General features: G+C 52.8%; 6 protein-coding genes across 6 annotated transcripts; 3 read left to right on the top strand and 3 right to left on the bottom strand.

Annotated features, from left to right (window-relative positions):
• Positions 1 to 117: 117 nt before the first annotated feature.
• N7468_000386 (DUF1183 domain protein) lies at positions 118 to 1,041 on the top strand (the record flags this gene model as incomplete). Its single annotated transcript, XM_058469683.1, has 1 exon — positions 118 to 1,041. One exon carries the CDS (start codon positions 118 to 120, stop codon positions 1,039 to 1,041), a length of 924 nt encoding a protein of 307 aa, XP_058335714.1.
• A 241-nt stretch (positions 1,042 to 1,282) lies between these two features.
• Positions 1,283 to 3,152, bottom strand: N7468_000385 (transcription factor TFIIIB subunit BDP1; the record flags this gene model as incomplete). The annotated part of the gene is made up of 2 exons (XM_058469682.1): positions 1,283 to 2,838; positions 3,128 to 3,152. 2 exons carry the CDS (start codon positions 3,150 to 3,152, stop codon positions 1,283 to 1,285), a joined length of 1,581 nt encoding a protein of 526 aa, XP_058335713.1.
• Positions 3,153 to 3,512: 360 nt separating this feature from the next.
• N7468_000384 (E3 ubiquitin-protein ligase BRE1) lies at positions 3,513 to 6,030 on the top strand (the record flags this gene model as incomplete). Its single annotated transcript, XM_058469681.1, has 6 exons — positions 3,513 to 3,695; positions 3,796 to 3,939; positions 4,014 to 4,065; positions 4,124 to 4,674; positions 4,730 to 5,800; positions 5,857 to 6,030. The coding sequence occupies 6 exons, from the start codon at positions 3,513 to 3,515 to the stop codon at positions 6,028 to 6,030; spliced, it is 2,175 nt and encodes a 724-aa protein (XP_058335712.1).
• A 493-nt stretch (positions 6,031 to 6,523) lies between these two features.
• Positions 6,524 to 7,547, bottom strand: N7468_000383 (urease accessory protein UreF; the record flags this gene model as incomplete). Its single annotated transcript, XM_058469680.1, has 2 exons — positions 6,524 to 7,335; positions 7,391 to 7,547. 2 exons carry the CDS (start codon positions 7,545 to 7,547, stop codon positions 6,524 to 6,526), a joined length of 969 nt encoding a protein of 322 aa, XP_058335711.1.
• Positions 7,548 to 7,750: 203 nt separating this feature from the next.
• On the top strand, positions 7,751 to 9,933 carry N7468_000382 (protein kinase COQ8; the record flags this gene model as incomplete). Its single annotated transcript, XM_058469679.1, has 2 exons — positions 7,751 to 8,777; positions 8,828 to 9,933. 2 exons carry the CDS (start codon positions 7,751 to 7,753, stop codon positions 9,931 to 9,933), a joined length of 2,133 nt encoding a protein of 710 aa, XP_058335710.1.
• A 1,539-nt stretch (positions 9,934 to 11,472) lies between these two features.
• Positions 11,473 to 16,187, bottom strand: atrF (ABC drug exporter AtrF; the record flags this gene model as incomplete). Its single annotated transcript, XM_058469678.1, has 2 exons — positions 11,473 to 13,746; positions 13,821 to 16,187. The coding sequence occupies 2 exons, from the start codon at positions 16,185 to 16,187 to the stop codon at positions 11,473 to 11,475; spliced, it is 4,641 nt and encodes a 1,546-aa protein (XP_058335709.1).
• Positions 16,188 to 16,474: the final 287 nt, after the last annotated feature.

Below are 16,474 nucleotides of genomic sequence, written 5' to 3'. Positions count from 1 at the left end.
CATTCTTTCAAAGTCGGGCATCCACTACTTTGTGTGCATGGCTAAGGGAAACTGCACTCTATCTGTCCTCGCCTAGCCTTGGCCTACCACTGACACACGTTGGGTCTTCTTTGCAAAATGGTCTACATCGATGTCGCAGCTATGCGGCTAGCTACCCTGCTCTCTATTATGCTTCTACCTTGCCAAGCATCTGCGAGTACCACTCCCCCTGGCCGAAATGCAATATTACTCTCGAATGTGCATACCCTCACCTTACGGGCAGATGGCATGACCACAGCTCGTCGTGTATCTCCCATACCGCAACTGAAATGTGTGGGTCCTGCAAGGGTGTGTCGTCTTTACAAGCCCGAGATTATGCGCTGCACCAACGATGGATATGGCTACGATGAAGAAGATGTGCAATGGACCTGTAAAGCTCCACTGCCCCCCGAGTTCAAACTCGGCTCCACCGATGTGATCTGCGAGGGATACCGCAATGCAGACGACAAGTGGGTCCTGAAGGGCAGCTGCGGTGTTGAATATCGGCTATTCTTGACAGAAGAAGGTGAAAAGAGGTTTGGCAATAGCAACTGGGATTCCTGGAAGAGCGGAGACAGCTCAGAGGATTCGTTGGGGACTTTCGGTACCATTATATTCTGGTTCATCATGATCGCTGTGGCTCTGCTCATCTGCATTCCGTGCATACGCGGTCTTTCCGATGGGAGTGACCATGAAGGCCGAAGACCTCGACGTAGGGGTGGATACTGGGGAGGAGGTGGAGGTGGAGGTGGTGGTTATCCTCCAGGGCCACCACCGCCATATAGCAGATACGCTGATGGTTTTGATTCCTACAAGAGGTACCGGCATGAAGAGGGTTGGAGACCTGGCTTCTGGTCAGGTGCTTTGGGAGGCGCAGCTGCTGGATATGGATTGGGCCGTTCTCGCAATAGTGGCTATTCTGGGCGTAACTACGATCCAGGCGAGGGTAGCTCAGGAAGTCGAACGCCGGGATTCTCATCTACGTCTACGAGCACAGGATTCGGTTCAACTCGGCGGAGGTGATTCCTTGATCTGGTATCATTTGAAGAATTACATCTGCTCTCCATCTCAGGCTCGAAGCAAGGAAGCCCAGAGAATTAAGTAACCAAAAGTCCTTCTCTAGACAAGAACGCCGTGGTTTCGCATGCCCACACCTTTTCCTAAGTGTCTTCGCTGAGAACAAATTAACGCCGTGAAACCCACCCATTTATATACCTTCCTATGAAAATTCAAAAGAAAAGAACGCCCGTTAGATATTTAAATCTCAGATCGATCCCAGCACCTCTTCTGTGCCGCCGCCCATCGGCTGTGGCTTCTTCTTGACATTTCGTGACTTCGCTTTTCCAGGCGCATTGCCGTCTTTCTCTCCCTTGGGCGCATTCCCCCCGGTCTCGGCAGTATTTCGCAAAAGCTGTTCTTGCATCTTCTTCTCTTTGTCGTGCTCCTCTTCAATTTTCTTCTTCTCTTCATCCAATTGTTCTTGGATGATCCTGGGGTCATCGTAGGTAGCATTGGTCATTTCCGAATAGGTCTCGATGTCAATAATTTCACGAGGACCCATCAGGGTATCTTTGATACGCTGTGGATCCTTGCGCTCTTCATTATTGAACTTGAGTTTGATCTGGTGCCGAGAACGGCCGGGGAACATCTTGGAAATGACCATGAAGTCGGTTCCAAACATCCGGAGGCCTCGGTAGAAGAGATCCGTGCGTTCTTCATCCCAGGCTTCTGTCTTCGATCGTTTCCCCCATGTGGACTGGTTGACCCGTCGAGAAAATTGATTCTCTTCGACGGATTCCAGCTCACCGACGTCCCTCGCAGCGTCCGCGTGACGATCCACCTCCAGCGATGAAGCGTCCAGCACAATCTCGCCGTTGACAATGCGCATCACGGGTCCGGATTGCTTAGTTGGTTCAGCAGAAGATAAGGCCTTGTCTATTTTATCTGCAGATGCATTCGGCTCTGGTTCGGCCGTGGCACCGTTCGATTTCTTTGGCGTCCCGGCCCCATTTCCATTCTCTTGAGTCATATGCTTCTTCTCTTGCTGCTCTGCTTCCCATTTGCGGATATCTGCCTCGCGTTGTGATTTCTTGCCGGTCTTCAAGTCTTTGCAGAGTTCAGACATCTTGATGACATTGGGGAGGATCTCCACCGTTTCGGCTCCTTCGGGTGTCGGTTCTCGGCGGCGGCGACGCGTCTTTTTCTTCTCGGACCCGTCTCCGTCAACAGCGGCTTTCGAGGGTTTGCGCTTTTTGCTGGCCGTCGACGCGCGGCGTGGCTCTGGCGTGGACGATACCGCTGACGAAGATGCAACTGAGTCTCGGGGCGTCTCGCTTGTCTCCCCCGCAGAGGTCACATTTTGTGATGCCGGTGTGAGAGGTGCCTGCCATTGCGCCCATTCCTTCGATCGCGTAATCTCAGAAGTTTTCTTTGCTCGTTTCCCGGGCCGTTCAGTCGCCGTAGGTGCATCACGTTTAGTCGTACGAGACTCTTGTGTAGATGCTGTAGGAGCTGGGGGGGCAGTTATGGGCGTAGGAATGGAGACTTGTTCCGGATTAACATCACTTGCTACAGATTGCTCGATGCCTTTTTCAATCGAAGGTATAACAGTGGGCTCTACCGGTAGAGTTCGAGGAGAAGTTGGGTTGTCAGGTAGCGGGGTGGAGATGACGGTCGGTGGGCTGGATTTGGCAGCGGGGAACTTCGTCGAGGCAGGCACTCGTACAGGAACTGGTTCTTTTTGTTTAGGAGCCCAGCGAGGTATTGGGGTAGCTGCTGGTTGCTTTTGCACAGACGGTGTTGACTTTTGTGAATGCGGCTCTGCTACTGGTTGCGGCTCAGTCACAGGTAGGTTCTCAGTTGAAGCTGTCGTCCCTTCCTTGAGAGTTTGCTGGTCCCGGACCGGCGATGCCGATACAGGCACTTCTGAGGCTGCTCCTGAAACATTCCCCCTTCCTTTTGTGTTTGCGATGCTGTACTGCCCCGTCGCGGCGCGGCTGGCGCTTGGCGGCGGACGGGCGCTTTCGGGGCGAATTTCTTCCCCGATTTATCTTGAAAATTCAGATCAGCAAAACCACTCACAGGAACAGGCGTGTTTTTCAAAACTTACTGACTGTGCTCGAAAAGGCTCGCATTTTAATCTTCGGTCATGGTTGCACTAGGTTTGAGAGGTTGGGTGGGGTACATGGAATGGTAGAAAAGTTCCGTGCCGGGGAAGTGGGCAAGTCACGTGCCATGAGGCGGTAACGGGGGCGCTAAGCCTCTTGAAATTATCCTCCTGTCTTTAATCTCCTTCGATCTTGGATTACTGTCCAACGGCCCCCTTTCCTACGCCCTCCGCGCGCCACGCCTGCTTGTTAAGTTTATAATTCTTCTAAGTCATTGTTACTGAATCTCTTCTGGATCTTTTGATTCTCAGGCGTGGTCGTCGCAGACTTGGGTTCAGGCTTGGTGGATCGAGACCCCTTCCCTTCCCATGACAGTTTTAGCCTCTGATGCCGGCCGCCGAGTCCCCCCTTGTGTCTTCTGAAGCCGGTCTCGTCAAGATGGACGAACGGAAGCGACCTGCGGTGGATAACACCGATTCAGCCCCACCATCGAAGAAACAGGCTACCACCGCAAATGGCGGGGCCAAGCCTCACCCGGACACTGACATGCCTTGGAAAGATGATCTTGAGGTAAGTTTTCCACGTCTTTTCTAACGCGATTTGCGATGAATCACAAGCCATGGGAGGTAACATCTCGGTGGCACGATACTGACACGTCCCCCCTTACCAGCGTATCCAAAAAGATGCGATTCTGCGACAGATGCACGAATACAAGCGGGAAAAGTCCAACCTAGAGGCCCGTCTGAGTGATGCGAAGCAAGCCAGTGAGCACCATGATGCCCATCTTCGTGCTATCGATGCGTGGTTCACCCAAGTAAGTTCGAAATATGGTCAGGCGAAAGGAAAGTTGGGATGAAAGAAATGAGATTCTGACCCTGTCTTTGTTAGTTGGTCGATGAAGTGAAGCTCTTATTAGGCCCTGCTCAAGGAACCACCCAAGGTCAGTGCTCTGCCCCGCCAAGACATATAAGGATCCCCGCATACTGACGACATGTTAGAAACCCCCTTCAAGAGCTCTCTACAGTTCCAAGATGTTTCTGAATTCGAGGCGCATTTGAGAGTTCGATCAAAATACATTCGCGAGGTCATTTCCGGGCTGGAAGCCGCCAAAGCCGCCAATGTTTCGCCTGATATCAACGACCTCCATAGTCAGCTGGCGAAGAAGCTTGCTGATGAGAAGGTCACAATTGCTAAGCTCGAGAAAACCCTGTCTGAGAAGCAGCAGCTTGAGGAGAGCCTTGAATCGGCTTCCCTGCGGTACATGATGGCCGAGCGCAAACTCGACCGCGCTAAGAGCTTGACTGTTGCCAGGCTAGAGAGGCAGTACCAGTCAGGCGCCCTGTTGCAGAGTGGTCCCGAAGGTGATGGGAAGCGTGAGGATTCATCACCTGCAAACGGTGGATCAACTCCTATCGGCGAGCGCGCCAATGAGCTCGAAGAAACAAACAACAAACTCAGTGCCATCTCGGAGAAACAGAAGGAACAATTGCAGAAGTTGGAGGCGGAGAATTCTAGATTGCTTAGTCAAATCACGGAGATTAAGATCAAGGTGTGTTTGTTCCTTTTCATGGCACTGTTGCAATGTCTGACTGTCAGCTTCACAGAATTCCAAGTTGAATGATGAAGATTATGCCCACACCGACCTTTTCAAGCAACTCCGATCCCAATACGATGATGTTGTCAAGCGTGTCAACCACCTGGAAGCTACAAATATCAAGCTGCGTGAGGAGGCGGAGAAGTACCGAGCGGAAAGAACTGCATACCGAATCCAGATTGATGACGAGACACAAAGTGCTGTCCGTGAGAAAGAATCGCAGCTGGTGCGGCTGGAGACGGACCTTGCACGTATCCGGAATGCTCGTGATGAGCTGTTGGCGGACCAGCAAATGCGCAAGTCCGCAGAGAGTCAGGAGAAGACATTGAGTGCCAAGGTGCAGGAGTTGGCAGATGCGAGGGAGGCCAAGATCGCAGCTCTTGAATCAGAGACGGCGAGGCTGCGCTTACAAATTGAGGGGTCGGATGCAGAGGTCGTGGTGGAGGATATGCCCCTCGAAAAATTGCGGTCCAAACACGCCAACCTTGAACGTCAATATGCTATGCTCAGTACCGAACTAACCTCGATGCAAGCTGCATATATGAAGTTCTCCAAGCTGGCTTCCCAGAAGGTGCTTGATTTTGGCGCTCTTGAGGAAAAGATCTCACGCTTGACAGCAGAAAAGTCCAAGGCGGACCAGAAGTATTTTGCAGCAATGAAGACGAAGGAGACACGTGATGCCGAAATCCGCACCCTTCGCATGCAAAGCTCTTCTACGTCCGATATCATCTCTCAGCTGAAACACTCAGAGTCTGTTGCTCGTTCCTTGGTGTCTAACCTCGAAAAACAGACCAGCGAGGCCAAGGAAGCACTTACGGCAATCCAAGACAAGTATCGAATGAGCCAACAGCAGTTGGCTGAGAGCACCATCCTCACTGATGGTCTCAAGAATCAAGTCGCCGAACTCAAGGCTCTCTCAGTTTCCAAGGATACGACTTTGGGCAACACTTCTTCTGCGCTGAGACAGGCAGAAACAGAAATTGTCGGTCTCAAGCAGACCCTCTCTGATACCAAGAAGAGTCTAGAGAACTGGAAATCCAAGAGCCTCGGCAACAACTCTGCGGAGTATGAAGGCCTGCGGGTAAGTCTAAGACTCTATAGCGTTATCCATAATTCAGATCTAACCATTCCTTTTAGTCTCTTGCCATCTGCACCGTCTGCCGCCTCAAATTCAAGAACACCGTCATCAAGACTTGTGGGCATGTCTTCTGCTTTGACTGTGTGGAAGAGCGACTTACGTCTCGTTCTCGCAAATGCCCTAACTGCAACAAATCATTCGGAAGCAATGACCACATGCACATTACCCTCTGATGTGGCTCGTTTCTCCCCCACTTCTTTTCGTGTACAATAAGTCTCTTGCTTTCTAAAAACTCTTTTATTAGTGCTTGCGGTGTGTTTTACTCTTTTACCCTTTTACCATTGTCAGTGGTCATTCGGATCGGTTCATGGTGCGGTGTTTGGAGGCTGGCTTCTCAGATCTCCCTCGGGGTCGGCGTTTCGATGATTTGCGTTGCAATTAAGGGGATTTTTTGGGGGGGGGTATCACATGGTTATTTAGGAGGTGGATTCATGTTCTTTTTTTTTTCTCCTCCACCCGTCCCTTCCCTTCAAGGCGCTGGGATGGTGCTGGAATGCCGAGCGGACGATTCAGTCTCTGTCGTCGAGGGGCCCTATTGCGTTTTCCCCCTTGGCTTGAACTCCCAACTTCCGCTAAGGGGGATGACCAAGTTACCGAGACGGACGGGATGATATCATCGCTACGAGAAATGCAATGCAGTCTAGATGCCCTTCTCTATGTCATGTCCTATGAATTAAAGATCCGACTATACAGAAGCTCGTGGCGACCAACCCAAAGATCTAGCGCCGGAACCACCTGCCCAGCCTCTTCTACCTGCGTATCCCACTCCCGCTTGATCCTACCCATCATTGTATCCTGCAGGCTTTGGCTCGCCAAGATATTCTGCGCTTGGTACGGTCCCATCACAGACGCCCGCACCGCAGCACTGAGAACTGCCTTCGCATGGTTCAAAACAAAGATATAAGCAGTCTGCTGCAGATCCAAGCCCATGGCCCTGCAGACAACGCCCCACAGCGGAGCAAAATGGCCCTTGGGCACCGTATCATATTCTTCTTCCACCTCTAGATTTGACTTCAACGCATCCGCGAAATCGTCGATAGCGCCAGCCGCAACCCGGGCTCCCGCGTCGGTGCTCGGTCCGGGTGCTGCGAAGCTCGCCCGGAACGCCCGCTCCCACACGCCTATTAAGGCTCGGCCTTGGGCAACGCTTGCGCGCTGAGCGACAATACAGGGCGTTGAGGCGTCGAGATCGTTATCGAGCGTTTCTAGAGTCTCTGGGTGCCGGTAGCCGGCTAGTACATACGGTAAGGATGTGCTTGCAATAGAGGCGATGGAGAGCTTGAGGAAGCGGTGGAAGGCGGCGGAGGGGGATGTGCGAAGTGGTTTATTATGTGCGAGATATGACTCCAGCCCGCTGGAGTATGCAAATGAGCCCAATGGCAGGGCAGAGTCGGAGAGCAGGAGGAGGGCGTGGAGGGGTGAGGCGCGGAGGGCGGTCGATTGGAAAGTATTATAGCTATCATTATTCTTATATAGTTCTGAATGAGATCTGTTAATATATCACTATCCTCCTTGAGTGATATTAAAATTTACCTGACGACATGGTCCATGGCGATTTGGTCTCGAGGTGTGAAGATAGAGGGGTGGTGTAGTTGACGTGCAATTGCGAGCGCAGATCTCCAAGACGAGCCTCGAGCTGCGCAATCTCCAGCTGGAGATCCTTTTCTGGGGTCTTCAGCATATCCAGCATGGTTGCTTCTGGGGAAGGAAGAGAAAGGGCGATAAGACGGTTTTACATGGAGATCGGCAGAAAGAAAGCGGGACGTCGGAGGCGGCCGGTGCATTCGCTATCGGAGAGCGATGACTGTCCGTTTTATCCAATTCTATTACTCGAGGGCCTAAACACCACCGATCTTGCCCGATGTTCCTAGCTCCCTCTTCTTGACTCCAATCATGTCTGGCCGGCGTCTGCTGGACGCCATCCAATTACTCAATGTCTCCAAGACGGTCGCCGCAAAGCACTTTGCGATCCGCAAGCACCAGCTCGACGTCTACACTCGGACCTCTTCGCTGACCAAGGGCATCAAGGAGCGGACCGACGGGCTGATTCTTACCGCGCAAGCCGCTGCTGCTTTAGCTCGCCGATTCAATGATTCGCCACCGACTGCATCCCCTCCGGCATCAAATAAACCACCTGCACCGGCGTCGAGCTCGGAAGCTCCCGCCTCTGGCCCCACGGCCAGTGGTACAGCACAACATGAGGCGCAATTCCAGGTCCCCGCTGCGGCTGCACAGTATAGTGGAAATGAGAAGCCAGAAGGATTGAATATCAGTCCACAACAAGAGGTCTTCTATGAACCTTCAATTCAGACGGTATCGAATCCATCTGCGTCGCCTCAAATCAAAGTTCCGGAGTCCACTGGGACGGTTCAAGCTGGAGGAGGCGATGGGCTGAATGCGGATGTCTTCCACGCGGCTGCTGGTCCCGAGCGCCAAGCTACGCCTGCAAAGGAAGAGATCCCAGAAGAACTCCTGCAGGGGCTGTTCCATAGCCCGAGGGTGTCGCGGGCGCTTTCAGGGAAACCGATACCGAAAAGAGATTGGATTCCAGCAGAGAAGAGGACGGATCCAACCAGTACGACCACAACATCAATCTCTAAACCTGAGGCTGTTTCGTCAGAGGCAGAGATGGAGAAGCTGGGCGCCAGTGTTGCCCAGGAGGCAGTCTCCACCGCAGAAGTGCCATACCAGATGTTGGAATCGCGCGTTCCGTCATCCAGGTTTGGTCGATTGTGGCAATATGCAGGCCTCGGAACGTCCATGGCATTTGGTGCTGTTTCCGAGACTGTTCGTCGGGCCGCGGGGGGTGAAAATACCGGCTCGGTCATGTTCAGCGCGGGCAACATGGAGCGGATGGTTGCTAAGTTGTCAAAGATGCGAGGTGCTGCCCTCAAGCTAGGCCAAATGCTGAGCATCCAAGGTATTACCTCTTGATCCCGGTCGGCTTCATGCTGCTAATAGTGGTTTCAGACTCGAATATGCTACCAGAGCCTATCCAGCAGGTCCTACAACGTGTGCAGGATCGTGCTGATTACATGCCAGCTTCGCAGCGAGACAAAGTTCTGACCGACAACCTTGGACCTAAATGGCGCGACCTGTTTTCCTCGTTTGACGAAATTCCTATGGCAGCAGCTTCTATCGGCCAAGTCCACTCTGCTGTTCTCAAAAAAACAGGCAAGCCTGTCGCTGTGAAGGTCCAGTATCCCGGCGTAGCGGATTCGATTGACTCCGATCTCAACAACCTCTCTATTCTCCTCACAGCCTCCCGCCTGCTCCCACGGGGCTTGTACCTCGACAAGACCATTGCGAATGCCCGGGTTGAACTGGCTTGGGAATGTGACTATCTCCGTGAAGCCGAATGCGCAGCTCGCTTCCGCCAGCTCCTTCGTGATGATCCCGTCTTTGTTGTCCCTGAGATCATCCCCGAAGCCTCGGGCGAACAGGTGCTGACCATGGAGATGCTGGAGGGCGTCGCCGTCACCAAGATCCAAGATTTCTCTCAAGAGCAACGGGACTGGATCGGCACGCAGATCATGCGTCTCTGTCTCCGCGAGATTGCCGAGTTCCATTACATGCAAACAGACCCCAACTGGACCAACTTTCTTTACAACGCCCGCACCAACCGCCTGGAACTCCTTGATTTCGGAGCTTCTCGCGAGTACCCCATTGAATTCATCTCCACCTACGTGCGCACTCTTGTCGCCGCCAGTCGCAACGACCGTGCTGCCTGTCAAGATCTCTCCCTCAAACTAGGATATCTGACGGGTCATGAGTCCAAGGCGATGGTGGATGCACACGTCTCGTCCCTCGTCACTATTGCCGAGCCCTTCATGCTCTCCTCTCCTGATGTCTACGACTTTCAAAATCAGACTATTACTGACCGAGTTCGTGCTTTCATCCCATTGATGATTCGTGAGCGTCTCTCCCCGCCTCCTGAGGAGACGTATAGCTTGCACCGAAAACTCAGTGGTGCTTTCTTGCTTTGTGCGCGACTGGGGAGTCGTGTCCCTTGCAAGGAGTTGTTTGCGGAGGCCATTCGGAAGGCTGAAGAGAATGGCTTACTGGAGCCAAAATAACCTAGCTGGCTGTCCTTTGTAAGATATTGAATCTCCTGTATCATATCCCTCCGGGGTTTATTCTCGGAATCAAAATGTAATTCCTGTGCACTATTTCACGTATCTACTATAGTTTCTGGGGCGGTAATCGTTTTTAGCAAACACGACAGAGTGGATGAGATCTCATGTTGTTTCCGAGTCATTCTCGAATCTGCCCTTGACGGGACAAACGAGGCTTGCGGCTCTGCAGGCAGACGATCCTCGTCGTGAACCGCCCTCTCGCATCAGCCTCGTATCTCCCCTAGGCGGGCCCAAGGAACCCAATGGGGCTCAAAGGAATATATTTGGATTAAACTTGAACATATCCCCCTCTCCCCAGTTGAACATCAGTCGAACATAACGCCCCAGTCGATATGTCAATCCTTCCACCCTTTCCGCCAAATCGAGAATGCTGACTTCCGAGATGGCATTGTCCGATTCCATCTCCAGTCGCCAGAGGAACTGGGCCTCGAAAGGCCCAGTGTGACTTCAAAATGCCTCCCCCTTCGCTAAGGATTATCGCCGACGAGGAAATTCTCCTTAGGGACTGTAAGTCATCCTGCAAAACAAAAAGAAAAGGAACTCGATTACCTGCTAACATGGCGAAGCTCGCCAGAGTCAAAGCGCAACCTCACAATGCCGACACTTGGAATTAGGATCTACTTACGTTCTCATCCTCGGGAAGTAATTCGCGACGGGTCGCCGTTCAAAATATATCACGGGGACGCCGCAGCACATATCAGCAAGAAAACCAGCGAAACTTTACACAGGCTTTTCCAGACATACAGCGTTCGATGCCAGGCGTATTTATCCGAGTCGAGGTGCCGGAATGCAAAGATCAGGCCTCAGGGCTCCGACTGGACCCTGGAAACCCCTGTGACCGCGGGCGTTGACATCTACGCTAGTCAAAGTGACTCGGCTGGTATTGGGGCGATGCTGATAGAATGGAGTCATTGTTTGCGGTCTTCACCCCACTGGGATCAGGGAGTCAGTTATACTAACCCCTAAGTTCTGTATATCGATGAGTCCTCGACGGAGGTTTGAAGCGCTGTCGTTGGATTCATCCGATCACATTGATTTGGAGCACGAAGGAGAGGAAGATAGGCTCAATAAATGAGTATTTCGGAATGAGGACTCAGCTTGAAGTTTTCCACTAATAATACCAGTAGGAGTTCAAGCTTCTTCGAACTGGGTCCACGCTCAAGTGCTACTGGTACGAGTAGGAACCACGGCTGGATCTATTGAGACTTTGTATATTGGATTATGAACTTCCTTCTTTGTTCTAATCTATAGACCTCCGCCGTTCTAGACCGAGACAGGCAAAAAAAAAAGAGAAAAGGATTAACAGGAAATCAAGAGCTGTTGACAATCTACTCCATCACTCGTCGACGGCCTTGCACGCTCCATGTAAATGCTTATTAAATACCGAGATAGGTCCCCATTCTGGGCCATTTTAGACAGACATACCATACCGCAGTCGATATGTGAGATTGGAAGCCCCCTAGTAGCCTAGACTCCAAATCACGGTTGTGCTTCCTTCTTCTTGAAAAGGCCCTTCACGCGCTCGATCATCAAGCCAAAAAGTCCAAAGAGCGGGCCAAACCCGAAGGTCCAGCCGCGAACGCGAACAGTGTAGATCAGGAAGTAGACCAGGATCCAATTAATGATGACGTAGGCCAAGAAGATGCCGAAGCAGTGCCATTTGTCGTCGGGGTGCACGTTCAGAGTGGCCATGTACTCCGTTCCGTTCTTATAGGGGCAGTATTCGCAGACTCCCTGTTGGGACGAGCTCATCAGGTACCCAGCACCAATCTCTTTGATGTAGTTGCCCGCGTACTCGGCACAGGACTGGCCGGGTGGAGGGGTGACGCGGGTGGTTTCATCCGCGGCACAGCGGATAGGGTTGACAGAAGGCAGGGTTGCAGAGAGCACGCCGCGGAGCCACCAGGTGATAGGGTTGACGTAGTACATCCAGTATTTCCAGAAGACGGGGTAGTCAGAGTACGGACGAACGATACCGTTGAAAAGAGAGACCATGGTGAAGAAGAAGGGCAGGGTGTTGGAGATAACGGTGAAGGATGGCGCGAAGGCGGTGATCCATTGACCCCAGGATGCCATGAAAAGGAAAAATAGCATCGACATCAGGAACACGTAGCCGGCCGCGGAGGAATCATATGGGAGGCCGGCAGGGAAGTACCATAGCAAGTAGTAGATGACCGAAGTGACGATGGCGGCGGGGATTTCGCAGACGACGTTGGCTGTGCAGAAGGCGACCCAGCCGTAGATACGGGAGGGATACTCGCGGAATTCCCAGAGGGAGCGGTTGGTGTAGAACTTGGGGACAACGGAGTTGACGATGACCGGGGGAAGCATGATGATCAGGAAGGCCGAGAACATCCGGTTTTGCATACTGGAAATTGTGCTCGGCAGTTGCCAGAAAGTGAAACCATTGAAGATGCCCATGATGACACTGGTAAATATTTTTCCATAGTAATATGAAGGATCGCGCCAGTACTGCAGGAAGAGACGCTTGGTCAGGAGAATGGTCTGCAGGATAGTTGGGGCGGCAAACTCGTGCACTGCGTCTCCAGACTCTTCCACGGGGATCTTGCTGCGCTCAGTTTTGATCCGTTCGATTTCGTCAAGAACGGCGCGGTTCTGCTCCGAGTTGCGCCATTCTTCATTCCAGTCGACACGCGCGCCATCCTTCCCGGTACCCTTCGCGGCCGTCTCCAGGATAAACTCAGCCACGTTTTTCGAAGGCGGGCAGACGAAACCACGGTCGGCAAAGTACTTGATGACAGCGGAGCCGTCCTTGCCAACCGGACCAAAGTAGAAGGTGTTGCCACCAGGGTTAAGGGCCAGAATCATGTCGAATTGTTGAACCAACATCGAGGAAGGCTGGTGAATAGTGCAAACAATAGCCTGCCCAGCGTCGGACAGCTTCCGCAAGAATCGAACAATGGAGAATGCAGCCTGGCTGTCAAGACCACTGGTTGGCTCGTCAAGGAACAGCAACAGACTAGGCTTAGCAGCCAATTCGACACCGATAGTAACACGTTTCTTCTGCTCAACGTTCAAAGAGCCGATAAGAGCATCTTGAATCTCTTCCAGTTCGAGCAGGTCAATAATCCGATCAACGTAAGCAATCTTCTCATCATGCGGGATATTTCGGTCTTGACGGAGAAGGGCCGAGAACTCCAGAGCTTCGCGAATAGTGGAACTGCCGTCGTGCAAATCCATTTGCTCACAGAATCCAGTCCCACGCTGGAAATCAGTACCAAGAGGATGGCCGTCAACGAGCATATCACCCTTGACAACACCCATTTTCTGGCGCTGGGCCAAGGTGTTGAGCAGTGTGGTCTTTCCGGCACCCGAGGCACCCATGAGGGCGATCATGAGTCCAGGCTTGGCGTATCCATTCACCTTGTTCAAAAGCTGCCGGGTTCCACCACCGTAGGGGACAGTATATTCAACATCAGACCAGGTGAAGCAGCGCTCGCTCGAAGACAAACGGTTGAAAGCAGCATCGGCAGCGGGAGCAGTAGTAGCCTCGCCCCGGGAGATGGCAGCGTCATCAGCTGACTGTCCTACCTTCTCCTCATCGTTCGTCTTGCCTTGCGAAGCAATGGCCTTCGAGCGCTTGGACTTCTTGAAAACCAATGCGCCATCGCCGCCTCCGACGAAGGACAGGAATTCGGCAGCCCAGACAGTGACAAGGAGGTAGAGAACGGTGAAAGCGATCACGACACCAAAGTTGCGCCACAGGTGTGAGCGTGTGAACTCGAAGTTGCTCTCCAAGTACTGAGAACCAGGGATTGCTATTTGATTCAAGCCCGAACCTGTCAACGTACAAGATTGATGTCCACTGACAGCGTTCGGACCTTGTGGAAGAGCTGTGATGGCGAACACTGCATGGTACGGCCGGCGAATTCGTTCGTCAAGACAGCCTCGTAACTGTATGAAATCGGATTGATATAGAAAATCCATCCGAACCATATCGAATGGTGAATCAAGGACGGCTTAGGAATCACATAACCGACGAAGATAACCAGCAAGTTGAGGGCAATTCCAGAAAACCGGACAGCGTCGTCGATTGTCGGAGAGAGCGAGGCGAACATGCGGTAAAGCGAAGTGATCGCGAACGTATTGGTGTAAACGAACAGGAAGAAGATGAAGAACTTCGAGACCGTAACGTCCAAGCCCGTCATGAAGTATACGACAACACTGAACGGAACAACCATACAGAAGATAGCCGGAAAATCCACCACCACCCGGGCGATTGAGACCGCAGACGGACGGTAGAAAGCATAACCCTTATGTCGCTGAACGATAGTTCGACCAGAAACAGCCGGCATCAGCTCAGTCAATTGCAACCAACCGAGGAACAGAATAGCAAAGAAGAGGGCACCGCCACGCGGGAAGGCGCCGCTGGTATCCAAAGATTCACCGTAGAACAGAGACGAGACGATTAGAGAGTTGGACACGATGATGAAGTATTTCGTGTAAAGTGAGGTCTTGTCGCCCCACATCAACCAGAATTCGCGGCGAACACAGGCAGCAACCTGTTTCGCCAGAGACACGGTGTACGGAGACTTCTTGGAAACTGTCTTGCTCTTCGATTGCGCCACGGTCTTCTGGAAGCGCTCAGTATCTTCTCGGCCGGTCTCATCGAGGCGCTGCTCGTATTGAGCGACGTCATCCAAGATGCGCCTGTAGGCGACACTGTTCTTGAAAACCTTCTCCAGCTCTTCTGCGGTCTTCGGGGTCGAAGCCTCGCGACCAGGCTGGAATTCACGGGCATTGGGATCGCAGAGCGAAGTCAAGAAATCAGCAGTGGTTGACTGCGCTGGGCAGTGGAATCCGAGATCAACAAAGTACTGGCGAGCCTCGTTGGCAGGGCCTTGATACAGCATACGCCCGGCATCAATCACCAAGACCTTATCCATCAGCTCATAAATACTTTCTCCGGCTTGGTAAAGAGTGACCAGAGTGGTACGCTTGCTGACATCCGTCATGATACGCAAAGACTTGGCATAGTCGAGAGCAGTACTGGCATCCAGACCACGGGTCGAGTTGTCCCAGCAGACCACGGTGGACTTGGTCGCCAGAGTCTCAGCGATGCTCACACGTTTCCGCTCACCACCGGACACACCACGAACATATTCGTTCCCGACCAGAGTATTCCTGGTGTGGCCGATGCCGAACATCTTCAGAAGAGCATCGATGATGATCGGAATACTCGCCCGGTCATGCTTCCGGGTCTTGTTCATGAGAGAGAACTTGAGAGTCTGCCAAACGGTGAGGGCGGGGAAGTGCTGATCATCCTCCGGGTTATAGTTGACTTCACCACGGAAGTGCTTGTTCTGCTCTTCCGCGGAGATCCCACCATAGCTGACCTCACCCAGGACGCCCGCAAAGGAAGAACGGTCATTAGCTATGGCCTTGAGGAAGGTGGAACATCCAGCCCCCGGGCGACCCAGCACCAGCATCATCTCGCCTTCGCGCACCGTGCCATTGAAGTCACTGATCAGGTTCCGGATGGGCGGCTTCTTGCCAAACCGCAACTGCGGCACAAATTGACACACAATTTTATACAGATCAGGACCGAATGTTCCTATGACCGCCTGGGGCAGGGTGCGCACGAAGGTAGCGCCAGTCTGCACTCCCTGTACGGTCAAGTTCTTGAAGACAACGCCCACTCGTTTCGCGGGCTCACCAGCCGTAGTGCGGCGTTCCAAGTGGCCACTCACCAGGAAATCACTCAAGTCAAAATTGCTCTCCGCCTCGGTGGAGGACTCATCTTCGTCGCCTTTTTCCTCATCATGGCGACTCGCCTGTGATTTCCAGCGACGGGCACTCTTCGTGCTCCTGGCGGCGGCGGATCGGGTGCGGTGTAGAGTCAATTCACGGCGCATTTCCTCCAGATCCTCCATCGCCTTGGACCGCGAGACGGGCTCGCCGGCATCGTGCTCGCCCCAACGGCCCTCCCCGCTCTCGCGCGAACTGGCGGTTGAGGCGGAGGTGAGCGGCTCGGCGACCTCATGATTGTGAGCTTGCTCAAGCTGAGTCTCTTCCGAATCCAGAGGGCTGGAGGGCTCCGCGGTCAAATCAGACTGCGTGACATGCGATTCTTGAGCATGTGCTTCTGTCTCGACCCCGGATGTGTGGTAGTTACTTTGCTCGGAGTGATGACGTTCTGTTTGCGCTTCCCGCGCTGGATGGGGGTCGTCCATCTCCGCGGGGGAGGCGGGGTCTCTCGATCTACTTTGCGAGTACAATGGGGGAGATTGCCAGGTTAATATTTGCGGAGAGAGATATGTACAGGAAACACAGAAGCGAAGTCGAAACAACGGAGAGGTGGAGGCAATTAGGAAGAAACTAGAGAGAAACGCGATCCTCGGGACGCCGTCACTATAAGAACCTGCACTAACAGACCTTGGGTGAATTTTTGGGGCGTCCTATATGCGTAAGATGCGCTAGAGTTCAGGTATCCTTAACTCCGGTAGGTTGATTTGTAAGA

This window comes from Penicillium chermesinum (assembly GCF_028974085.1).
Source record: "Penicillium chermesinum strain IBT 19713 chromosome Unknown utg000001l:1.0-1975020.0:1.0-1976611.0, whole genome shotgun sequence".
In the NCBI taxonomy this organism is placed as follows: Eukaryota; Fungi; Ascomycota; class Eurotiomycetes; order Eurotiales; family Aspergillaceae; genus Penicillium; species Penicillium chermesinum.
The sequence above is the reverse complement of the archived record's forward strand: the minus strand, read 5'-3'. Positions and strand labels throughout refer to the sequence as shown.